The sequence below is a fragment of the Uloborus diversus genome, chromosome 1 (assembly GCF_026930045.1).
Source record: "Uloborus diversus isolate 005 chromosome 1, Udiv.v.3.1, whole genome shotgun sequence".
NCBI classification, from domain to species: Eukaryota; Metazoa; Arthropoda; class Arachnida; order Araneae; family Uloboridae; genus Uloborus; species Uloborus diversus.
The window spans coordinates 239,704,634-239,731,768 of record NC_072731.1 but is presented as its reverse complement, the minus strand read 5'-3'; the positions used below and the strand labels follow the sequence as shown (position 1 = coordinate 239,731,768).

At 31.8% G+C, this 27,135-nt stretch overlaps 1 protein-coding gene across 2 annotated transcripts in view; it reads left to right on the top strand.

Annotated features, from left to right (window-relative positions):
- Positions 1-27,135, top strand: part of LOC129226011 (fasciclin-2-like) — a 131,218-nt gene that overhangs the window by 79,687 nt on the left and 24,396 nt on the right. For both annotated transcript variants that reach the window (XM_054860589.1, XM_054860595.1), the window contains 2 exons: positions 7,298-7,443; positions 22,011-22,145. In XM_054860589.1, coding sequence (XP_054716564.1) covers positions 7,298-7,443; positions 22,011-22,145 — 281 coding nt within the window. The remainder of the gene's footprint in view (positions 1-7,297; positions 7,444-22,010; positions 22,146-27,135) is intronic.

Genomic DNA, 27,135 nt, shown 5'->3' with positions numbered 1-27,135 from the left:
CTTGTATGCAAGTGGAATGAAATATCGAATGATCAAGAGAGAAACAGGCGACCTGCGTTTCCTACCCTAATACAGCAATGGGTTAGAAGCATAAATACATTTAAAAATATTGCTGATATTGAGATGAAATTCTATGGTACCCAAAAACTCAATAAGTTTTTCAAAAATGTATACGAAATCAACTCAAACATTTTCACTCTTGAATAACCTTTTTTGTTTAAAACTGTCAATAACCTTTTCAACTAGTTTTTGTTCTCTCTTTTTTATTCATATACTAGCTGCCTTGCCCAGATTTGCACGGTTTAGCTCAATAAAAAAAAAATGCGTCAAGTGACGCATGTTCAACAATTTGAGTTCAATTAGGAGAAAAAAATACACTGTAAAATTTTCGGTCAAAATAATCATCCTTAAAGAAAGAAAACGGCAAATCAGAAATTCCTGAACAAATTAAATGCTACTTTCCTGATTAGCTTCTGCTGGCAGTACAAAGAAAAAAAAAAGACATAAACCGCCAAATAATAATCAAAAAAGGAAATTTTTAACTCAAAACAAAATTTTGTTTAGTTACAGTCGAGAACAAAAAAGTGGAAGCCTTCTGAATGGTTTTATTCACGCCAATTTAAAATGAAATAAATGCAAAAAGAAAAACCGTTTCAGAGGGTTTTTCGCGGGCTTTCGAATGGGACCTGATCAAAGAAAATCGGATAATTATTTAAGATAGAAAGAGCATTTAATGCCATTTTCGGGCCCCAAAATTAAAATTCGAGCGGTTCGGTACCTTTTTGATGTTCGAAAACCACCTATGTTCCTTCTCGAATGCCTAAGTACCTGCCTGCCAAATTTGATCGAGATCCGACTAGATGAAACGTGGGAGTTTTTTCTTCCGCACCCTGTATTATTGCCATAAGAAGTAAGAAACCATTCTTTAATGTTGTTGATGAATGTATCAAAGAGGCATTAGGTTTTATTGGAAACAGCATGGAGTTTCCATTAAATTTATTGATAATCAAAAATAATTTATAACCTTGCTATAAAGCTATCAGTAGCTTTATGACTGATTTACTTAGCTCTCTAAAACATAATTAAAAGTGTCTGAAAATACACTAGTAAATAATGGAAAATAAATCCGTAGCCCGGAAACGTGAAGTCAACTGTCCTGAAATGTTCCAAATGTGCCACACCCAAAGGGCGACCTTAAATATAGCATCATACGCAGTTTTTTCATTAGAAAAGCAATTGAAAAGATTTGCTTCACTGTATCACATTTAAAAAGAACATGAGCCCAACTAGCTTCATGATACGCTTTTCAAAGATGCGTACTTCACTTAATGTCTTCTTTGGAAAATCTACGTCCTAAATTTTCCATGAACTTTCATTCATTATGCATGGCATTGGAAAAATTTCTATTCTAAAGGAACTATTTTCTTCAAATAAAATATTGTTCGCAAAAACACACGGACGCGCTCACTTGATTTTCTTGAAATAATGTACAATTACTTGATTATAGAATTTAAATGCTCTTGGAAGATTGTGAAATAAGTAAATAAATACAAATTAATTTATGTTACCTTCAAAGTATATAATGCAGTTATTTTTGAGAAGACCTAGTTACTCCATGAAATAACTGATCGTGTCCGTTAAAGTGTATAATATGTTATTAATCTGACTCTTTAACTAGTTATTCTATGAAATAACTCGATATTCTATAAATTAACTAATGAGAGCAGTTAAAGTGTAAAATAAACAATTTATCCAAAATGAAATAACTAGGTATTCTATAAATAAACTAATGATAGGCAATTAAAACGAAAAAGAAGCAATTTATCTAATGTATGCAGCGTATAAATGATACTTATCGAAACGTACCATAAAATCATTTGTAACAACAAGGATTACTAAAATGACACTTGAAATTACAAAGAACATTATTTGTAAAACAAAAACTTTTTTTTTTTTTTTTTTTTTTGTTGACAGACTGGGTTTTACACGAACATTTTTGGAAGTGGTTTGAGGTGGACGGTAAATGTACTTGACGTGCAAGGTAAATGATACAGATTATTTTACACTTTAACGGGCTTCAGATCGTTATTCTATGAAATAACTAGTTAAACCATGAAATACAAGACAATTTTACACTTTGACGGACACGATCAGTTATTCCATGAAATAAATAGGTATTCTATAAAATTCCGGATTTCATACTTTAACGGTAACATTTACATTATTCAGTGTTTCGAAAGTTGCTTTTTACGATTAATATGATACCAATAAAGATATCTCATTTATCCAAAAACGTTGATGAAAAATCATAAACAGATATTTAAGTACGTTTTAGTATTTTTTAATTTCCATTACTTTTTTTAAACTACTATACGTTTTGTATGTAGCTTTATCGAAATTTTAAAGCGAAATATCCAAACGATACACAAAATGGAATCATTGAAATATTTATACAAAACGGGAATTAAAATAGTTTTAAAACCCTTGATTGCCGTAATTTTAAAACTCGGTTTAGAATTAGCAGGCTTTGTGCAATTAAAATAAAACCAACTAATTTCTTAGTCAGTGTTATGAATCAATTATGCTTGGAATTATATTTTTAACTCTTAATTTGAATTGTTTCTAAAAATATGAAAAATGTTTTTTTTCCTGAGCAGAGTAAACGAATAAAAAGTGTTTAAATTACTACAATTGCAAACATTTAATTTAATTCAATAACCTAATGTAAAGTAATTAGACAGTTCCTTTCTTAATGTATTTACTTTCGTTTGCGAAGTTTTTTGAATTTTTTTTTTTATTTATTTGCAATTAAAAGAGTTAGAATGGACACTTTTTTTCTTTTACTCTACTTTAATCTACAGTTAAAAAATAATGTACAGCACTTAATCGAAAGAAAAACAATAAAAATTCTTTAAACTTCTAGTAATGTGAGTTCTTAAAGGCGTAACTAATTTGTTGCTGTAAATTCTTTTTTGAAAAAGGCTCTTTCCATAAGTATTAGGTTTTCGAACTAATCACATCTACATTTTATTTTAAAGTCATATTTTCTGAAATTAAAATGAGAGTTAATAATAGCGTACGTCAACTTATGTGATGCAGTTTAACTAAATAGGATACTTTGAGACATAATACTTAAGAACATAAGATGAGAAAATGCTAAAAAAGTGCCAAAAGTCCAATTACTCATATCAGAAATCTTTTTTTTTATACACAATAACAATTACCAAATCATTAACTTTCAAATAGTCATAAAAGCTTTTAGAATGTGTAACTTTGGATAATTTTATCAAGTTCACATTTAAGTAAGAATAAAAAATATAAAATACGTTTCTCCAAATTAAACATTCAATTTTAAAAATTAAAAGCACTAAAAAGTATAAAATAAAGTTAGTATATGATTATATAGTTTTTAAAGTATGTTATTAAAGAAGATTAAAGTTAGTACGTACCCGCCACTAATAAAATCACTGGATTATAAAATCAGTCGCTTTTTAAAATCAAATATGAAAGAACAGAATCATTGCAACACCAAAACATGTTAAAACCATATTTTAATAAAATCACTATCGCCGTTTTATAAAATCAAACTTTTGGACATCATACGTAAAAAAAGTGTTAAAGCGCCACCAAGAAGTGAAGGAATCGGTTTCAGAAGATGAGAATATCTCAGAGTCAAATTTGCCTCTTTATTTTCAATAGATGTCAGAAAAGTGCTTGATAATATACGATTTACTTTAGAACAAAGAGGAAAATATAATGCTGAACGTTACAAAACACTGTGTAAACTCTCAAACGATATTGAATACGCTCTCCCAATTCTGTTAAGAAAACAACAATACACCTACATTTTATGATCCTCGTGCAAATAATTATAAAAAAAAATTATTTCGTGTTTAGTTAAAATAACTGTATTTTGAAATACTTAAAACAGAAATAAATGAACTGACCAGATGTTCATGTTTCCATTTCTGAACCTGCGCGTGAGTTTAGAGGAAAAAAAGTACTTAACCCCATGTCAATTTAAGTCTAATGACAGGAAAAAGGTTTTTAAATTGTAACTTACCAGTTTTGCTTTATGGCACGGAGCAGAATCATCCTGGAAAATGACGTTTGGAACTGAAGTAAAGTGATCCCGGATAGTAGGAAGCAATTTCTCCTCCAAAATGCCAATATACACCTGAGCGTTTACTGTTCCTTGCACAAAGTGAAGCCCACCAACTCCTTGATCAGAAATACATCCCCAAATCATCTGGGATACGGGATGCTTGACTGTGCGTTGAATACACTTGGGATGATATTCCTCTCTTTTGCGGCGCGGGTGATGCAATTTTTTTTACCACCACTGTAGTAAAACCGGGTATTTGCGATATCCGCGACAATCGATTCCGCTGATAATCGGGAGTTTAATTGAATTTAAGGTCACTCATTGATTCCCGTTCCCTTCAAAAAGCCTATTCCCTTCATTTATTAGCTACCTGTCACAACGTTTTAATAAATCATAAAACATGTTGTGTCACAACATGTTTTATGATTTATTAAAATGTTGTGACACTACCGATAGGAAAAAGGTTTCGTTTCCTTGAAATAGTTCTCAATGGCTTACCAAATTACTCGTTTCTAAGCATTTTTATGCTTTAAAAAATTGCATACGTATATTATGCATTTGCATATAATCCGTGCTCTAAATATAGCTTGAGCCCAGATTTATTAAATATTTAAATCAGTTCTAATTATTAATGATTTTAAACGATTTTGATTGCCTAACTTTGATTTGGGATTGTATTTACACCAATCGATTAGGATATGCAAATGAAAGTGATTATAACCAAAGAAAATGTGTAGCTTAAATAAGTAGTCCCGGAAATGTGATACCAGAACCACACCCATTGTCAGAGCTCATTTCCTTGCTTCAAGACATTATGAAAGCAGATCTCTTAAAATGAGATTTTTTCCCTCTTTTTTTAAATGAGGAATATGTCCTTTTGTTCATGTAATGGCTGCTTTGTCGGAAGTAATTCACTCAAAGAATCAGTAAGTTGCTGATGAATACAAATTACTAGATCCCTTATGTATTCAAAATTTTGTGTAAATACTTAAAACTTATATATTTATCGAAATATTTATTTGTGTGTATGTATATTTAGTAATTGAATACGTACTTAAAATTTTATCTAAAATTTTAAGAAATCATGCTCCATTTTGCTTCAGTAGTGACATAATGGAACTGTAGATAAAAAGTATTTTCCTTTGTTAAAGTTTGAAAGATGGTGGGTTTTCTCAAAAGGCATGACGTTCTTGGAAACATTTAAAAATATATATTTTTTCGGAAAACAGGGCTTAATTTCTGACGAACTTCAATACAAAAATTCAGTGTGATATTTCTGTTGATGAAGTTATTCAATGTTATTAAAAATGATCACGTAACTGGTAACTACCCAGCATGAAGATGATTGAAACAGATTCCAAAGGTTTTAGGGCAGGGGAGAATCTTCTGGATTGTTAAAAAACGAAAAGGAAATATTTCTAATAGAAACTAATGTTAAAGACACGTGAAAACGATAACGTATTTAAAAACCTTTCTAAAAATGTTCAAGTATATCTGCTAGTTCTATTTCGTAAAAGTTTTTTTATTTCTATCATTTCGCGCATTTTTAAAATTTCTAAACTTTTGAAAGTGAAACGCTACACGTGGGCTTTATTTTAAAAATAATGTAATGTAGGAACATTTTTTCATAATAAATTTCTATTACTTCAAAGGTAAGTTCTGTAGTGTGTTTGTGGAAGATAGCAAATATTGGTAAGCTATGTTCGATGAAATCAACCTTTTACGTGCAGAATATTTATTAATTAATAGCTAAATATTTAAACCACATGGGCGTTTGCATGATTCTAATGCCTCCCCAAGATCCAAAGTTTGACCCTTCTTCTCTCATTTGCATTGTTTTCTGTGTTGAGGTATTTTTCTCCTCCTTGTGCTCGTCTTCCACTTTATTGAAGAAAATTCAGAGCATTTTTTTTCTCCTTTGATGTGGCATCTCCTTTGAAGTTCAACTTTTTCCTTTACATATGCTAATGCGCGAATTTCTATTCTTTTGTATGCGAAATGCCTTCTTTTGACTCCAAAAACTTATAAGTGAAATTGAAACGTGAATATTGGATGCTGTTCACAAAAGCAGCATTGCTTTTTAATACATTATGGAAGGTAATTGTTTGTTTGACATTTTAGTTTTAGAGAGAAATATTCTTTTTTTAAAAATATTTTTGCCTTGTCAAAGTAATATAAAAAACTATTTCTGAAACTAACTAGCAATATACATTGCTTGGAAACACAAATTCGAAATTGGTTTTTCAACACAATTAAAGAACTGTCAAAATACGAAATTAGATTATTGTCAAATTACGGATTTGATGCTTACTTATTTAAAAAGTAATTTTTGTTTTTGAGCGTAGGATCCATCTTTTCCCATTAGTGCTAAATATATGACGTTTATTTCATACCATAGTCTCAAATTTACAACTTTAATTGAAATGGGGTGGTTTCCTTCAGTCAAAAGTACTACTTTTAGTCATTGAAATGGATAGAATGAGCAAAAAAAAAAAAAAAAAAACATGGACCCAGAAAATACTTTAATTTTCCCAACAGTTTTTTTTAATTAATTTTTTAAAGTGTCCGATTTTTTAAACAAGGTGTGGTCTTGATAACGTCACAAATGGTGCACTTTGCCGCATCTTTCTACTACGTTTCCACGTTATGATATTTAAGCAACGAATTAAAATTGCGCTCTACGCTTGCTATCAACCATATCGTTGCCAATGCACGTGAATCAAGATGCGAATTAAATATTTTGTTCTGTGAATGGCAACATTGTGTGGCATTTATCATTTGTGATGTCACACGACAAAAGAGTAAACGATGAAAGCGCATCGATTTAAGTAATTTTTTAAAAATATTAAACTTAAATAAATTATTTAAAAAATGGTTAGATCCTATGTTTTTAAGCATGCTCTTTCAGAAAAAAATACTTTTAAAATTTTGGAAACGACCCCATTGGAGTTCAAATGAAAATAATTTGTATTTTTGAATGGGACTGTGAGAATTAGTGTTCTCGGGAGTTGATTGTAATTTAAATCAATTTTCATTTAAATCTGAAAAGTTATGTGTCATTATCTTGTGAACACGTGTGCACACACACAAGCCCCTTTATTTACATAAATATTGTTTCGTTCATTCTTTTTTCCCCCTTGCAAATCATGTTATAATGATTTACATTCTCATGTAGATGTATTTTGATTTCAGAGTTCACGTAGAAGCTGACCCGTACAACCCTCTTGGCTTAGAGTTGGTCTTCGAAGATGTTAGATATGAAGATCGAGGAACGTACACGTGTTCTGCGATCATTGATGGGCAAGAACGGAAAACGCACTTTATGCTAACAGTTTACCGTACGTACGTGTTTCAGAACTTTTATTCTTTGTGCTCCCTCTAATGTAAGCAAACCTCTATTCTGAATGCAAAATAATGAAACGGCAAACCATACGAGTTATAATTCACTGCTTGGAGACATTACTCATTGTTTTTTACTTACTTTTACAAAAAAGGAAGTATTGTATTCGCAAAAAAATTTCACTTAAAAGTCGACCTTAATTTAAATTTTACTCACCCCCGAATTGAATGTTGAGTTTTTTTTCGACTCGACCACACGTGGATAAGGGCCTAAGAACGTATAGACACGCGAAATATTCATTTTAACGATTACCGAGTTAATTACAACGAGTTTTCTCGTAACGTCCGTATGTACGTATGTATGTGTGTATGTATCTCGCATAACTCAAGAACGGTATGTCCTAGAAAGTTGAAATTTGGTACGTAGACTCCTAGTGAGGTCTAATTGTCACCTCTCTTTTTGGTTGCATTCAAGCGTTTCTAAAGGGGTCTTTTGCTCCTGTTGGGGGAAAATTATTGTTCATTTCGATGTAAACTGGAGTGGTATTATAATTTGGCGGACACTTAGCGATATATCGCCAGTGTTTTTTTCGCCAAGTTTTGTCGCCAACTTGGCAACAAAGTTGGCGATTTTTTTTTTAAATCTGATTTCAATTTAGCCACTGTTGTTGATATTTAGAGAGTAAACTATTAAATCACATGAAAACTGCCAGTAATGGAGAAATGACATTAAATTGGAGTAAAAGGAAGTCATGTGATGCACACATCAGCTCGTTTTTCAATTACATTATACACTTCATTATACGTGGAACAGGGTGGCACTGTAATCGCGGATAAGATAATTTTTTGATAATTCACATATTGGGTGAAAAACGATACTAGTGTGTGCAATACGTTAAAAAATCAAAAACACTCTCATGCATTTTAACTACAGCTAAATGCGATATTAGTAAATGAATAAATTGCATGAAAAAGCTAAAAAAGAATAGCTTATTAATGCTAATTTAACAAGAAGTTCCGTCTAGAACTAAGCGAGCCTACTTTCCCGTGTACCCATATCTACTTTCTAGTATCTGATCAATATTCTCAAAAATAGCAAAAATCGTATGTTCTTTCAAACATAATTTCTTAATATTTTAAGTCGATTTCTAGGAATAAAACATGCTTCACTCATCTAAAGATTTAGATGCGTAAAAAAATAAATAAATAAACGAACGAATAAATAGTAGCACCCTTTTAAACGAAGCAGCTTATACACTTTTTCGATTAAAATTTTTTTTAACCGCTTTTAAAAAGAAAGAAAAACAATAAAATTATAAATATACATCATATCAAAAAAAAAAACGTTTATGCTTTACATATTGCCAAAAAATAATTTTTTTTAATGAATTAGTGTACTTTCCAAAACAAATAAAATAAAATGTCAACTTAGAGAAATAATTTTCAATGTCGAAAAAAAAAATCGTCTGTGCATATGTTAATGTAGAAATATAAAGGACTTCTAGTCGATCCGCCAGAAACTGAATACATAAATTAAACCTTTATTGAAAATAAAAACAAGTTATATCAACAATAAATATTTCACAATTAAAACCATGGCTGCGGAGTCGGAGTCAATCTTATTTTGGGATAAAAGAATCAGATTCGGAAGTCGAAGGTAATTGATTCAAAGACTCGGAGTTAGAATCGGTCATTTCTCTTAGAGTACACAACTCTGCCAATGTTTGTGGAATCGGAGTTAGACTTATTTTCGGATAAAGGAGTTGGAGTCGGAGTCGAATATCCAAGAATCGGAGTCGGTTATTTTTCCTCCATGTATAAATTTTTGTCAAAACTACGAAGTCGGGGAGTAGGAGTCCGACTAATTGTCTGGCACAGGAGTAGGAGTCAGGTGCCCCGAAATTCTAGGAGTCGGAGTCAGGAGTTTGTCGTCAAGAGCTATTTCCAACAATATTTGCTTGAAGTAAATCCGCCTTCAAGTGCGGAATCTACTTTGACTTTCAGTTTCCCCGCAGGCGTTAATGTTAATGGATTTGAACTGTTCAAAATATGTTTTTAACTTACAGATGATCATCGCCGGAAAAACATTTTTTGGAAGTGTGAAGCCTTTCGCGGATAATAGAGGGTTTACTGTAAAAAACAAGCAAGCGAAAAAATTTCTTTGGGAATTTTGTTTTCGTTGTAAGACAGCTGACAAATACGTTGCAGGATATTTTAGGCGTAAAATATTAAGATGTTATGCGTTTACAACCTAAAATGTTTACTGAGTTGCATACTTATACCTTATCTCTGCCTTTACTACGTCCAGGGCAATTTTTTTCTTGCTTCTCACGCATACTATGTGTCTAACAACTGACAGAAACATCATGCTGCTAGTTCTTGATAAGGCGCGAGCGAAAACAATGTTGGTGCAGCACAGCTACTAGACTTATATTTTTAAAGAAACGCCTTAAGAAGAATATAAGAGGCTGTGATCCTTTTTTTTGACCAAATAATAATTTAAAATATATATATATATATATATATATATATATATATATATATATATATATATATATATATATATATATATATATATATATATATATTAATGTAGCGTTATACTGCCAATTATCAGCTCTGTCTTTTTCTTCGTAAATAAAAGTATTATCAAAACATATATTAAATAAAATTACAATTATTAAAAAATGTAGTGAAAGCTACCGTTTTAATTTCAGAAATAAATTTTCTTAATCACTTAATTCTGTTACTGGTCTTATATTTTAGTACGCTTCTGCATGTTTGAACACACATTACACTTTCAAAGCAGTCGTTAAGTAGAATCAATTATCATCTGTTATTCATGAAAACTCTTCTTGTTACAGAACTCTATGCACGACTTAAAATAGTGTCTCAAAGTTCCGTGCTACCAATTACCACCGACCTAATATCGCTATGCACCCCGCATATTCTATAACAAATATACATTTAGTGTAATTTTGAATGAAACAGGAGAAAGAAAAAAAATTCCAATGTTAACATGTAATAAGGTAAAAAAAATGCAAAAATGTTGAAAACTAATTAATTTTAATTGACACTTACAGCGCTTCACTTTTCACTTAATTTTTAAAAAAAGGCCAAAAGCTCTTACTTTCGTCTTAAAAAGCTTGAACCATCAACAATTCCATCAACAATAAGAGCTCTATAAAGTTTCGTTAAATTGACACAAGAGCTCTTTCATTTCATAGTAAATTTTAACACGCGACAAAATTTTGTTGTCAACAAACTCACGCGTTGGCATTCCAATGCTTCAAAATTGTTGCAGTGGTTCAATGTCAGTAATTACTGATTTTAGGATTGAAAACGCCATCGCTTACGAAATAGACTGCTGGATAAAAAGTTATGTTTTCCAAAAGCAGGCGCCCTATCACCTTTTTTCAAATTTATAGCACTGACTCCAAAGCATAGATAAGTAAAGAGAAACGGCAATACCATAACGCAATAATTCTAATAAGAAGGAATTCAAGAACTTCGCATTTAAAGATTTTAACGAGCAATATAATTTTGATTCTTTTCAGATCGATTTCAATTACAGGTATTAATACTTGTGTTCCAGTGTCACGTTTTGAAAAATACCAAAGACCGGTACGGCAATTTGGTCCAATGATGCAATCACTAAACTTCACTGTACTTGCCAGTTTTATTTCACCAACTAAAGATAGACGGCAATACCATAAAACAATAACTGTAACATAAAAATAAATTCAGGAATTTGCCATTATAATATTTGCGCTCACTCCAAACCATAGATAAGTAAAGAGAAGTGGCGATACTATAAAGCAATAATTCTACCTTAAACGAGCTGATGTGTGCATCACATGTCTTCCTTTTACTCGAATTTAATGTCATTTCCCCATTATTGGCAATTTTAATGTGATTCAATTGTTTACTCTCTAAGTATCACCAACAGTGTCCAAATTGAAATCAAATTTAAAATTTAAAAAAATCGCCGAATTTGCCGCAAAGTTGGTGACAAAACTTGGCTACGTAAACACGGGCGATATATCACCAAGTGTCCGACAAATTATAACACCACTCGAGTTTACATCGAAATTAAGAATGATTTTGTCCCAAAAAGGGACAAAAGACCCCCTTAGGAACATCCAAATGCAACCAAAATTGAACGTGCACAACTAGGTCCCACTAGGAGTCTACATACCAAATTTCAACTTTCTACGACATACCGTTTTCGAGTTATGCGAGATACATACATACATACGTACATACGGACGTTACGAGAAAATGTGTTGTAATTAACTCGGGGGTCATTAAAACGGATATTTCAAGTGTCTGTAGGTGCCTAGGCATATATCCACGTGTGGTTGGGTCGAAAAAAAAAACTCAACATTCATTCGGGGGTGAGAAAAATAGAATTTTTGGCCGATTTTTTCAAGGCCGATTTTTGAGTGAAATCTTTTTCGCGAATACAATGCTTCCTTTTTTGTAAAAGGAAGTAAAAAGAATTCAGGAATTTGGCACTTGAAGATTTTCACGAGCAATATGATATTAATTTTCTTTAAATAAATTTCTTATGCCGGTATTAGTACATGTGTTCTGGTATCTCGTTTTGGAAAATACCAAATACCAGTACGGCAGTTTTGGTTTGGTGATGTAATCACTAAACCTCACTCTATTTGCCAATTTGCCCGTTGGTTATCCTGCATAATAAAATAACCTTACAGTCCCTAAAAATAAAACTCTGAGTTTGAAATATAGCATTTAAAAATATTAGTTTTAACTGAGTTTTTTTCCATTAGCTTCACTCTGAAAGTGTACTTGTAAAACTACCTATTACAATATTAACGAACTTTTTCCTTCCCTCAGTCAACGAAAACCAATTATTCGATAAACTATTTATAGTTAATCTTTTCCTGTTAATTTTATTTACGAAAGAGTACCACAAATAAAGCTTATATGCTTTTTAGCAGCCTTTTTAATTTTAAAATAACCATATTGATGTGGTTAAATCTCAAAGCCAATTTACCAGAAATTCCTTTATCCTCAAAATCGTAGCTTGTGAGAAAAATGCATGTTGTTCTTACTATTTCTAATAAATCAGGCTAATTTATAACGGCATACTTTAAATCCTGAGGGTTGCGTTTCACCTTTTCAAAACATATTATATTTAATAAAATACTTGAATGTGAGCAAAATTAATTATCTGCCACAATGAATTATTCCTTCAACGCGTTTCACCTTGTAAATAAAAGTAGAAAACCTTAAGTAAAAGTACACGGCTCGTTCAGTGGAATCTCTTCATAAAGAAATATTAATTTATTGCGTTTATCGAAAACTAAATTAACATTCATATTAACGTTTGCATTAAATCAAATTTATAGGATGCATGCATTATACATATTTTGAAGGACGTCTAATGCTTTTAATATTACCGTAAACTTTAGTTTAAAAAAATAGTTTGCCTTTTAAGAGTAAATAGTTAGAAGATTTAGTTTATTAATGTTTCAAATCCTATTTATGATATTAAGTCTAAATAAAACGCTAAATTTATCTTATTTGAGGCTTAAATTACGACATGGCTTAAAAATGGTTTCTTAAAAATGCATTACTATATCTATTGAGAGGTGACTTCCGTGTTAAATTTGAGGAATTTAATCTCCGAACAGTTAAAATAAGTAAAGTTTTTTTTTAATAACCAGTTTTAGAAATTACTTAAACCCCACTTATTCGTCACCTGAAATTTAAGCACAGAAATTGGTTAAAGAATTTAATAAGAAGGATATTATTTAAATTAAACAAAAAAAGTTTTATTACTACAAATACAGAAATTAATTAAACTTTTTAAAATAGACAGTTGCATTAAAATGTAATGAAACGTATGGTTCGTTCAAAATGATAGAAATGAAAGAGCCGACTCCCTGGCTAGTTCAGAAATTGAGGAATGTATGAGTCCTTCTGGCAATGTCTCATTTAGTGAGATTTTCACTATAGCAAAAATAAAGTTAAACAAACAATAAAACTCCTCCCACGATTCATGGCACTTCAAAAAAGTGCCTGAAGGTTTTGAGTGCCTGAAAGAGGTTTTGTGAGGATTGAAAGACCTTTCCGGAATAGCACTGGTCTTCTGCTGATGATGTCACACCTGCTCAGATTTTGTTTTGTTTAGGATTTACAAAGGATGAGTTCCTTTGTGACCCAAAATTGGTTTTGGACTTTTTGGGTAAATTCGGATTTTTAGGGAGCCCTGCTATAAAAATCCAAAGTAGGTTTTTAAAAACATGAATGTTTAATAGACCTTCTAAAAATGGTATAAAAACTGCATACAAATTTTAAACAAATGATATAGGTTTTTCCCTACTCCTCACTAATATACAGTGGTATCCTGTTAACGAAAAATTTTGCTTATTGCAAAATAAATGTCCCTTCTGGACAAATGAAGCTAAAACTTTTTTTAAGCCCATGATGATTTGGACAAAATCACGCTTAAGATGTTAAAAAAAAAATATATAAAGCCCAGTAGCTTAGAATGTTATTAAGTACTACTGAATAACTACACCATTGAAATAGTTTTATAATCGTACACAGGTAAGACAAATCATATATTCAAAAGCAGAATAGAAGAATCAACAGTCGGAGCCCATTCCTTTCTGAATCAAGGAATCCTGTAAAATTAGAATGGGCCCCAACTGTTCATCATTTTATTCTGCTTTTGAGATTATGAGATTTGCCTTATATGTGTGTGATTATAAAACTATTTATTATTTAGTAATACCTCACAACCTTCCAAACTACTGGGCTTATAAATTTTTCTTTTTAGTTTTTTTTTCTTTTTTCTGGTTTTTACGCAGTCGGATTTTTTTGTTTTTATTTAATGATTTTTTATTTTACACTTTTTAGTTAATTTTCATTTACTTAGTTATGTTTATAAGACGGTACATTTCACAATCTTGTCATTTCATTGAGAAATTTTGTGTCGTGAGGTTTATTAAGTAACTTGCGTGGGTCTAAACTACTGATAATTCAGGGTTCATACACGTGTGGTTAAAAAAAATTCCCTGACTTTTCCAGGTTTTCCAGGTTGTTTTTTAAAAAATTCCAGGTTACTCGCTCCATTCAAAATTAAGTTTAAATAGCAATATTTTCCAAAAAATTTAAAATTGTTTAAAGTAGCTATGTGGAAGAACTGAAACTTTTCTCCTTAGATTAAAAAAAAAAAAAATTCTTTTTCTTTCCCAAATTTTAAGCTTTTTTAAGCACTTTGTTCAAAATTGTTTTAATTGATTTACTAATTGTTGAAAACAAAGTGCTTCCAACTTGTTTTAGTGTTTTCTCGATGCTTTGTGTCATGAGTAATATTAGCCTTTTGCTGTAGTGGCAGGAATCTTTTAGCATTCGCTTTTGGTCCTTTGGTTCACAATACTCCTTTTTATTTTCTTATTAGTATGTAACACAAAACATATTGAGCAAAATACAAAGCTTTTTTTCAGTATAAATATGATTAACTTGTTGCATCGATGGCCATACCAGAAAATGAATAATAACAAAAATCAACATCCGCCGATTATAGGCCAATGCCAATAATCTTTTTTTTTTCTCTTTTGCTTATTAAAGAATGCTTCCATTAAAATTTTTCTTTTCTAGAAAATAATTAATTTTTAAAAATTCATAATTTGTTGCACATTTTATGTTACTTTCAATAGTTTACATAGAGATAAACATCCAATTCTGTTTTTGGAAGTTTACGTCTACTTCCATCATGCAAACGACCAAATATGGCGACTAAGTGAAAAACTTAAGATAATTAAGTAGATTTTTAAATTTGTAGCATAAAAGTAGTTATAAATAATTAATAATCCTTAAAAAAACTACAGTTAAGTCAAAATAGTCAGTTTTTAGCCCATAGGGTCTAAAGCAATTAGAATTTAAAAAATTGTTCTGAAGATAAATTTTCTCATTTTTCAAGAAAAGAATTATGAATTATCCGAAAAAAGGCACATTTTGCTTTGTTTTCAATAGTTTGCATAGCAATAAACATCCAATGCCTTTTTCGGGAACTTCAGCACTTAAAAAGTCTTGTGTACTTCCATCTTGGGAATGACCAAATATGGCGGCTGCGCCCAAAAATAAGAAGTAATTTTTTGAATTTATAGCATGAAAACAATTGAAAAACAATAAATCTTCACGAAACTACAATTCAGTTGAAAAGTTTTTAGCACAAATTCATCCAATGAAATGAAGATGAAATTAAGTTTTAAGAACAAAATTTTTCATTTTTCAAGAAAATTATTTAAAATAATAATAATAATAATAAAACAATTTTCAGCACATTTTGTGATACTTTCATTAATTTGCAGTTAAAGGAAACATCCAATTATGCTTTGCTTTTGGAAACTTTGGCATTAAGGATCGTTTCTACTTCTATCTTGTGAGTGACCAAATATGGCGACTACGTTTCGCACGTAGCTTAAAAGACTTTCTGATTTAAAAAAAAAAAAAAAAAAATTAATTTGACTATTTGGCATCTTGAATTCAAGTTATGTTTTTCGCAATCACGAACGTGTGTGTTTGTGTAGGCGCATGTGTGTGGGTGCGTGGGTGCGTAAGTGTATGTATGCATGTGTGTGAGTGAGTGTTGTGTACGTGCGTGTGCATGTAGGTGTTCGTGTGTGTGTGTGTGTAGGCGTTCGTGTGTGTGTCTGTGTAGGCGTTCATGTGTGTGTGTAGGCGTTCGTGTGTGTGTGTGTAGGCGTTCGTGTGTGTGTGTGTAGGCGTTCGTGTGTGTGGGACATGGACGCCACCGCCCAGCAAAAGTGGATTCCGGGGGACAGTGCTCAGGACCAGCCGCGCCGCCGCCGGTGGACGGTGGTGCTGCAGGCCTTGTCCAAGCTGAAAAAGGCACGGACGCCAAAAACGGTCAAGTGAGAACAATAAGCAATCGTGATTGCTCAAAAAAAAAAAAAAAAAACGATTTTCCCACATCCTCCCACCCCCATTTTCAGGCTTGTGCTTCCGAAGCAGTAAATTGTCCTCTTCCCTGTTGAGTTTGTGCATAATTCCTATTCACCCGAGGAATTATTTTCTGGAGAACTACTGAGGGTCAAAAATGGCGGCTGCGAAAGTTATTTTGGGTCGCCACTTTTTCAATTGCCAGTTTCATTTTGCCTCAAAATTTTTACAATTTAGGAAAAATTGATAAAAAGGAAGATTAGATCTCATAAAACAAAATTCCCTGGAAAAAAATTGGAAAAAAAATTTGGGGGGGGGGGCAAATTTTGAAAATTCCCTGACATTTCCCTGACATTTTTAACTGTTTCATTTTCCCTGACAATTCCAGGTTTTCTTGGTTTTCCCGGACCGTACGAACCCTGTAATTATTCCCTGTGGGGATCTTACTCGGCTTGAACTTAGATGAGCTTGACCTCCAGCAAAAATGCGCGAACTTAAGTCAACCACAGCACAGCTATATAAACCACCTGTATAACTCATGATGACGCGAGCTAGGAAACGTCGTCAGTCAAAACTTTCTCGCAAAACTAAAAAAGCTTGTCAAGAAAGTACACGTCGCGAAACTCAGTCCCCTGAATCATGACAAGAACAAATACAACATGCTAGAGATGAAAATCTAATTAGTAAACTTTCTTTCTTTTGGTGCTTATTGCACGGGTTTATTTCGATGAAGACTACAATGTGAGTGTCTTGCCTCCCTTACACATGATGTATTTTTTATTACAGTACAGAATACATATAAACAACACATGAAAAAAATTACATCAGAAAGAGGGGAAAGTACCTCCGAAGCGAGGATGAGAGTCGAACCCACCACCTCAAGCGTGAGAACACAATCGCTTAGACCACTTGGACACTGAGGCTCCAATCAGTAGAGTTAGTAAACAAAAAATTCATGCAGCGAAAGCTACCTGCATTTGTCGCACGCAGATAGCGTGCGACACGATCCCGAACTGACAAAATGGAAACCTGCTGTTGATATGGTGAGTTTTTATTACTGTCATGTGATTAGTGACACTCCCAAGGTTAAGACAAATCGATTGACGTAAGAATTATCAAAATTGGCCAAGGCGTTTAGCCTCTACAGCGCCTCATAGAAACAAACACACATACATAGACTTATAAACACATTACTCTACTTGGCTTCGCGCACGCGCAGTCGGGTAGTAAAATAAGAATAAAAAGGAAATAAAGCAAATTTAAAAAGAAAAAAAAAGCTATTTCTTTACCTGAAATTTCCTTGCTAACTTTACAGATTGAAAGATCTGCGTATCTGTTTTGGCAAATTAAACGTGATGCAGGAAATTATTTCTTCCAGTCACATAAATTTTGTTCGATACTAGTTTATTAGACTCAAAACAAGTTTCGTACTTGAAATATAAATATAAATATTGTGTCTGTATATTTGATTCAATAATCTTGGTTCCTTTATTTACTGCATCACAGAAACAGAAAAAAAAGTTTACTTAAAATCCGATAAACGTGGAAATCGGTTAACATAAATTTCGGTTAAAGCAAAAATTTTGACGTTTCCATTGAGTATGTTTTAATGAGGTTTGACCAATTCTGATATGAAATTTGAAAGAAGCCATCAATTTTTATCATAACCAAAATTAAAGCACTGAATTTTCTATTAGAGTCTTTACCAATCCTCGGATTCTTAGAAAGAGAAAAATAGCGAAGTTGATTTCCAAATCTTCATTAGTGCATTTAAAAAAGATAAGGAAATATTGCAATTAGAACAATTATAAACTCATCCTCGTGCACACTAAACTTCATCAAAAGTGCATCAAAATTTCTAAGGGAAGTGCTGTTTCAGAGTTTCTTAAAAGCATTTCAAAATGCTTTACAGTTATATTTGGAACTTGATTAACAAACTCAGCAAGTTGTGAGATGTTTTCTCTGAAAAATAAATGTATCCTTCTCCAATTTAGCTTAAGAGAGTGGGATGGTGTAGTCTGATCTTCTAAGTCATCAATAAGTTGTTTCTTCTTTTCAAATTATGAACCCGAATGTAAATTTTGAGCGATGAACTTTACAGTGATATGTTGAAGAATATAGGAAGTTTTGGCTAGCATTTTTGCTTTATATGTTCATTGTTGATTGCTACTTTATTCAAAATAATAAAAAAAAGAAAGAAAAAAGAAAACGTATGTAACGTACATCTAGTTCATTACTACCATAAGCACAAATTTTGAGTTTTTGATTTTAAAGCGGTATTGAAAATCTAATATGTTGGGCAATTAAGCTTTGTTAAGTATATTTCCGCTTTATAATTAATAAGTTTAATTGTTTTTCATTTTAAAATCTATCATGTCAGCTCTGACAGCTCAAATTTTGTGTAAAAACGCTGCATTTAATTACATCATTATGTAAAATGAAGGGGAAAAAATGAAAGAAATATTTTGACAAAGTTTTTGTAAAAACTGTTCCTTCTAAAAGACCTATAAAAAACATTTTTTCCAGTTTATTTACAATGTATTTTATTTCTTACAGAGAAAATATGTTTTAATCTGCCTTGTACTACACGCTTTTTTTGACATGTCAACTCATATGTAGTAAAATAAGAAATTATATGAAATTGACTTATTTCATTTCTTTTCAAATTGTATTTTGTTTCTTTTTTATACCAACCAAAAAAAAAAATAAAATAAATGAATGAATTGCCAACGTTTTAATGCACAAAAATTCACGACTTTTCATCCAAAAGCCCACACTTCTTTGCATTGAAAAAGGGGTTATTTGTAACCACGGAAACACGTGTCTGCAGTAATTTGCAATTTTTGTGCATCAAAAAATGGTAATTCATTCATTTAGTTTTCAAGCACAAAATTCCTTCAAAAAATATTACGTTTAGTCTAACACAAGTTCGTTTCAAAAAATTGATCACAAAATTCTCATGTCCTTTCCGTCTAAAATATAAAATGATACAAAACATAATGAAGACTACTGCCTGATATCAGCATGCAAATAACTCGTGATATTTAAGCAACCATAACAATTAAGAGTCTTTAAACATCCAATCTGATGATAATTATGCCGGAGATTTATCAGCTTGATGGCGTTCAAAACTCTCTCCAGCTTTGAGAATGCTCAGTACTTCTCAAGAAAGTAATCAACAGGAATTAATGTGCCAGAATGATACTTAATACCATTGATCCGTGACTCGCTCACTGCTGCCCACGTGTACGAGGATCTAAATAATATATTAATTTTGAGTTTCTGATTCGGATTATGATAATGAACCTATTCGGAGTGTTTAATTCGATCTTTGAATTAAACTCGTTTCGTTCATAGCTTCGGCGGTCATTGAAGCATGCGCATTAATTTAAATGAATGATTATGTTTCTACCTTTCCACTTTCTTGCAGTGTAAAATTTAAAAGCAGCTCAAGTAGAAATTTGAGTCTGAAGATGGTCTAGGAAGAGCTGATTGTAATTTAATGCGGAGTCGTAGTAATAATTTGTATTAACACAGAAAACTAATTTTTTGTGGTATTTAAAGTGCGATATTTTTTTAAAACTTTTTCCCAAAGCAAACCGAATAAAATGTTACACTGTGTTAGAAATAAGGGTGCCCCGAATTAAAGTTTTTGGGGAATTCTCAATTTACTACTTGTTCTAAAATTCAGAACCAAACCGAATTTTTATCGCTAGCATTTTTGAAACTAATGGACGATTGTTGAGAAACATTTGTGGATTTTATCTCATCTGTAAGTGGGTAAAATATTGGCTTTAAAATTTGTATTTGTGACAGTGTGAACTATAAAAGTGTGCACTGACAATTTGAATAAACTCTTGTTGGGCAAGCTATAAAACTCTGATTTTAATACAGAATTTAAACTAGATATGATCTTGATATACGCGAGTGTATTTATAATTCAAATAATCTATACGAATCGATAAAAACAAATTGCTTACTAATACAAAGAAAGCTTAAAATACTACCATATGTGATACAGTTAGATAAATTATTTCTTTGCATAAGTCAAGCGTTATACTCAATATTATCTGCTAATGATTTTTATATTTATCCATTATTAAGATTAACTTAATTTGTTTGTGTTTTATAATCGATTTCGTGATGACTATATCTTTATATGTATTGAAAGAAATGTTATCCGTTGGTTGCAAAGCCGACATGGAATTTGCATAACAGGAATACAATAAACGTAGGATAGACGTTTACGCAGTGCCCTTTTTTCAAAACAAAATATAACTGGAGAGCCAACAGTCATAACAGATTCATGCTGCTCCCTAGCAAATATCCTCACAAATTTTTGAGCATCAGTCGAACTTCGTTATAGCATGCAGAAAGAATAATCTGTTTTCTACCGAGTCGAGCAAATTTTGAGTTGAACATTTTGAAGCTTGCGAATAAATAATACTTAGTTAAGAAAGAACAAATATATAAAAATGAAAATTAGCAGAATTCTATCCTTTTCTGAGAATTGTACTTGTATGAACTGAAATGTTATTAAATTTTTTTCACGTTAAAAATAAATTCTAACTCGGCAACGGGACAAATTTACGCTTTGATATCGGAGCATCTTTACGCACATTCTTACTGTGTCATACTTCTAAACGTGCCCTGACGCTCTTTTTGCTCCGAACTGTCTCAAACCTTTTTTAGTATTTTCAGGCTATTTAGTTTTGAAAATCATCATTTATTTTATAATTGAGTTACAAATTCGTATCTTATAGGTTACAATCATATAGTGCTGTCTTCATGCCCATTCAGCGTTTACTTTATACACTATTCAGTTCGTAAAAAATGTGCTTTATTTTAATGATGGCAAGACATTTTCAAAACACTAACAGAACCACGTTAGGTGTCCAAATAAATATGCGTAAACGTGCTCCGTGTCCGGGGCAAGTTTACGCAACCGACTTGGATTCGAAAATAATTTTTTTGACGGTTAAAAACACAAACTGAGCAACAACTGAATATGCCAATTTTGACTCCATTAACTGCTTCATCAAACTGCAATGTCGAAATTTCCTAAGTTAAAACATAAAATTTAGAAAATTAATTGAAAAGAATCCTCGTAAACGTGCCCCGGTCTACCCTACTGCACACGGTTAATGTATAGGTATGCAATAAGAATATGGGAAATCGAGTGTGAAAAAGGATGGAACAACTATGGATTCAGTTCATACTAATCATGTGTTCAATCGAGTATGAGGAAAATCACATTTTCATAACTTTTTATGACGTGTTTAATATTTCTTTTTGTCAATAATTTTCTAAAGAGAAAAAAAATAGGTGTGAGGGAAAAAAAACTAAACCTTAAGTAATTTACCTTGATAAGGAATAAAAGCAGTAGCAAGAAGGTAATTCAGGCAGATAATTTTACTGATATTTATAAAGAATCGTACATGCTTCAGTAATATGTTTTGAGCATGTAAGCAACTGTGTGATGCTTCCATAATCTATGTTATACATTTCTGACAGTTGTAACAAAATGAAAAAAATGCTTTTGCTAAATCTATATTTTTCTGATGTCGGATTGCATTTATTTAAGTTTTTTCTCTATGTTCAATCATTTTTCCTTTCTTTTCAGTTTCATTAACATTTTGGGGAACTCCCGAGCAACAATATGGCAAAGAAGGAGATGATTTTATGATTACGTGTAATGTTCGAGCAGATCCAACTCCTATTGTTTCATGGTATGCTAATGGCAGCATAATTCTCGAAGGTAAGTCGACGGAATTCTCTCAGAAGAGATTTAACCACCCTTGAACACTTTGCGTACCGCTCACGAGTTTTCTCTTACTTTGCGCCATCTGTTAAGGACCGCTCACGAAAATTTCACATATTTCGAGTGCCATCTGTTAAGGACAGCTCACGAAAATTTCTCATGTTTCGAGTGCCATCTGTTAAGAACCGCGCACGAAAATTTCTCATGTTTGGAGTGCCATCTGTTAAGGACCGCTCACGAAAATTTCTCATGTTTAGAGTGCCATCTGTTAAGAACTCATGAAAATTTCTCATATTTCAAATGCCACCTGTTAAGGACCGCTCACGAAAATTTTTTTATTTTTCGAGTGCTATCTGTTAAGGACCGCTCACGAAAGTTTGTCATGTTTTGAGTGCCATCTGTTAAGGATCGCTCAAGAATTTTTCTCGTGCTTCACGTGCCATCGGTTTAGGAGCTTTCACATTTATTTCGTGTTTCACGAGCCATCTATTAAGGACCGCTAACAAATTTTCTATTGCTTTGTATCATGTAATAAGGACTGCTGATGAATTTAATAGTTTCTAACTTTTCAATTATAGTTTTCTGTTATGAACCTTTGTTGACCATAACATCTTATGTAATCCAGCAAATGGGAAAGAAAAGTCCACAATGGTCAGCATGGTTTCTGCTGCCCGTGGGCAAGGAGCAAGCCGAGATACTTAGGAAAACCTTGTCTGTTTCCTCTTCATAAAGAAAAATATTTAACACAGTAACATAAGTTGAAAAAGATAGAACTAGCCGCCATGTTCATTCTTAGTTTTAATTGTTCATTTATAAAGTTTGAACAGTCAAAAAAAAAAAAAAAAGAGGAATGTATTGAAAAAAAAGTGCCCTGCACATGGTTTTCTAAATATTAATATCACTTTATAATTCGCAGAACGTGAAAAAAGCATTCAAGCAATGTTAATGCTAGAAAATAGTTTACACAAAGTTGGACTTGTTTCTACTCGTCAGTCCCACGGCTAGATTTTAAAAACTTGCTAAATTTGCAATCCTGACACTATACATATATAAGGGGCATTCCATGGTATTTTTGACATTATGTAGAGTCTGTAACGTGACCTTTTTTGCCATAACTTTTTAATTAACCGTTTGATTTGCAAATTATTTTAATTTGAGCTGGTGTGTTGGTAGGAAAAGATCAAAATAAAATAATATGCTAATCAAACAGTAAATTAAAAAGTTATGGCAAAAAAGGTCACGTTACGGACTCTACATAAATGTCAAAAATACCGTGGAATGCCCCATAATCAACCGTAGTCCATTTTAAATTAAGTCGAAAAACATATTTTTTATTTTCAATCAATCTATCTTAATAATGTGTAAGCATAATATATTATAAAACCCTTATTTTTTTTTAAAAATAATTTAATTTGCAGAATTTGAGAACATTAGCATACAGTTTACTTACATGTAAAATGCATTTTTGATGTATGTTTTGCAAAGTTCTTCAGTTGAAATATCTTTAAAAATGTTCTACTATTTCGTATTGAACCGAAACTTTCACCAGAAATGGAATTTCTTTGTAAATGCAGTCAATGTTTTTTGAAATCCTTAGTGAAAATATTATATTCAATGTTGCTCTAAGATCTTTGAAAGCTATTTTTGAATACATCTTAAAAGCATTTTCGTTTTATGGTGCCTGCTATTCCATGAACTCACTGTTTGGATTTTTTAAATAGAAAATTGAGTTGCAAAAGATCGTGAAACACATAATGAGTATACTAATTCCGAAGAGTAATCTCTGTTTTTGTATTCAAAGAAAAAAATATCACTTTTAAAATCCATACAAATGTCTAAAAAAGTGAAAGTAAGCTTAGGATAAGGAGAAATGTATCTATGTCAGTTTGTCGTTTGCTCTCTCCCTCCCCGGTCACTGGATACTTTTTAAATAAGTTCGATTCAAACAGAATTTTTTTTCTCTAAAGATGTAGGTCAGAGCTACCTCAAAACCTCACTGTATTCCTTGATATGGCTTCTTCATTGCTAAAGCTTTGAGCAGTTAAAAATAATTATAATAACAACACTCAGCTCCTTGAGTCAATACAACAATTTCCCAAATTCGGACCTAAAAGTTGCATTTGCCTCAAACAAACTTCATCAAATGGAGATTACGTAATAGAATGTGTCGAAAAAAAGAATTAACAGCAACTTTAAAGGCGTGTGTATTATGCTACAAAACATTTAATTTAATCGACTATTTATTAGTTCTCATTGCGTATGATATTTAGAAGGAATAAAAAATCTTAAAAAACAGACTGAATTGTCATCAAAACATATTTTTTAGAAAAACAAAGAAATGGACTAAACATCACAAAAATTTGGGGGGGGGGGATAGCCTCCAAAAACAGATTCAAAACCGGACTGCGAATCTTGTTTGTAAAAAATATAATTTGTTGGAAAAGATATTTAATATCATTTTTGATTTTCTCGTACCTTCCAATGATTATTTTTTAAACAAGTAAATAGTAAGAGTTATACTGCTGAGGGAAAGCAAAGGGCAGTATCTGCAAGTTTTACTCTTTTTTATGCTTTTGAAATTTTTGTCAACTATTGTAGTTTAGCCACATTGTACAAGATTGCTCAGTTAGTTTTGCTGAAAGTTTGAGAAAAGATCGTCAAATTGCATTATGTCCTAATTGTTATCCAAAACGCGTTTCTTCAAGTATCTCAAAAATTCATTTCAGTTGATACAGTCCTTTGCCTACCCACGGCAATATACATGTAATTATCAAAATAATGGAAACACTTGAAAAAACAATTTCGGAATTGCCACTCTGCCGTAAATGTTATGTTTATAAAGGAGCCCTTCTAACTATAACCACTCATACCGGTGAACTCAGACAGTGATTGAGTTCTGTAGTCACTTTTGCTGTTGTTGCTCACTTTTAAGACACTACAATCCACTTCAACACCCGTCGGTTTCTTTTACTGAGCTTCTCTTTTTTTCCACTGTTTTGCTTTGCCAAGCTTGTCTTACTGCAATGTGTTTATGTACCTCTTGAAACGCTAAAAAGTTGAGGTGTTTTAGTTATATTTGCTCCATCTAGACGCGCTCCAAAAATTTAGTCCCTTTAAAAATTTGAGGGGTCAAATCTTTCACGCACTTGAAAAAAATGCAAGACTTTCAAAACTGCCGTTAAACAACCATGTACTACCAGATCATATACATTACTATTTATAAAAACGAGCTGATGTGTGCATCACATGACTTCTTTTTACTCCAATTTAATGTCATTTCCCTCATTATTGGCAATTTTAATGTGATTCAATTGTTTACTCTCTAAATATCACTAACAGTGGTCAAATTAAAACCAAATTTTAAAAAAAAAATCGCCAAATTTGTCGCCAAGTTGGCGTCAAATCTCAGCGACCAAAAGACTGGTGATATATCGCCAAGTGTCCGACAAATTATAACACCACTTGAGCTTACATCGAAATTAACGATGATTTCCCCCCAAAAAGGGGCAAAAGACCCCCTTAGGAACAACCAAATGCAATCAAAAGAGAAGGTGCACAACTAGGCCCCACTAGAAGTCTATGTACCAAATTTCAACTTTCTCGGACATACCGTTTTTGAGTTATGCGAGATACATACACACATACGCACATACATACGGACGTCACGAGAAAATTCGTTGTTATTAACTCGGGAATCGTCATTATGGATATTTAGAGTGTCTGTAGGTTCCTAGGCATATATCCTCGTTTGGTCGGGTCAAAAAAAAAAAAAAAAAAAAAAAAAAAAAAAAAAAAAAAAAAAAAAAAACCTCAACATTCATTCGGGGGTGAGAAAAATGGAAATTAAGGTTGATTTTTGAGTGAGATTTTTTTCGCGAATACAATACTTCCTTTTTTGTAAAAGGAAGTAAAAATAGATATCCAGTTTTATTCTTTTTACGTACGAAGCGCATTCAAAAGTGTCACTTTTATTCACAGGTGTTTCCATTGTTTTGATAACTACCTGTAGGGGGGGGGGGGACAGAACCATGTTACGTTTTACATCTTTTTTTCTTTTATCATTCATAAAGCCTGTGTCGAACATTGCCTTTAAGTGAAGCAAGCATCGTGAAACCATTAATAAGAAATTTCAAACATAACAAATAGGTCGTTATCATCAATTTATATTTAACTGCTGAAATTCAATAATTTAAGATTTTTTTTAATTAAACCCATACTTTTATACCTTCTAAATTATTTATTATTATATTATTACTATTTTTTTCTCTGTTAATGCCCTTTATGAACTCACAGTGTTTATTCCCTAAATCTGTTATTAAAATAATCTATTAAAAGCAATAACAACAGAGTTGTGAAACTTGAACACATTGCACTAATAAGTATACATATTTTGTAAAATTAAAACTTCTTTTGAGGAATTACAAGATAAAGAGGAATTAATAAGTACAAAGTACAACACAATTTTGTTAAAATATTTCCACACGTAGTTTGTCTTATGAGAAATAAAACTGCAAAAATTTCAAAGAGTAGGAGAGAAAAAAACTGAATTTTTCATAAGGTGTTTTGAGACTAAAAAAGGCCTTGAATTTCTCCAAAGAGGTTTTTTAAGATCCAATTTCCAACGCTCAGGTCCAACAGGCTTATTTTAACTTTTTGCACTTTAGACTGACTCTCCAAAGAGCAATAAATTTTGCAAATGTCAATGTTAGAAAAAAACTATTCTTTGAAAACATCCAGCTGGGTACAGTTTCGTTCTTGTTAAATCCTTCTGTGAGAAATTTTCTTCTATTTTATGTTTTCTTTCTTTCTTTGTTTTTCGATTTGAAAATTTTATTTTTAACTTCTTTGTTCTTTTCATTGTATTAAAAATTTTGAGGTTTATTAGTAGAAGAAAAAGATCTGAGAAGACCGTAAAGTTCTTTTTAGAATAAAAAGAAATTAGTCTGGATGCAGTTGACTTGTAAGAAGTAGTAAAGAAAATCATGTA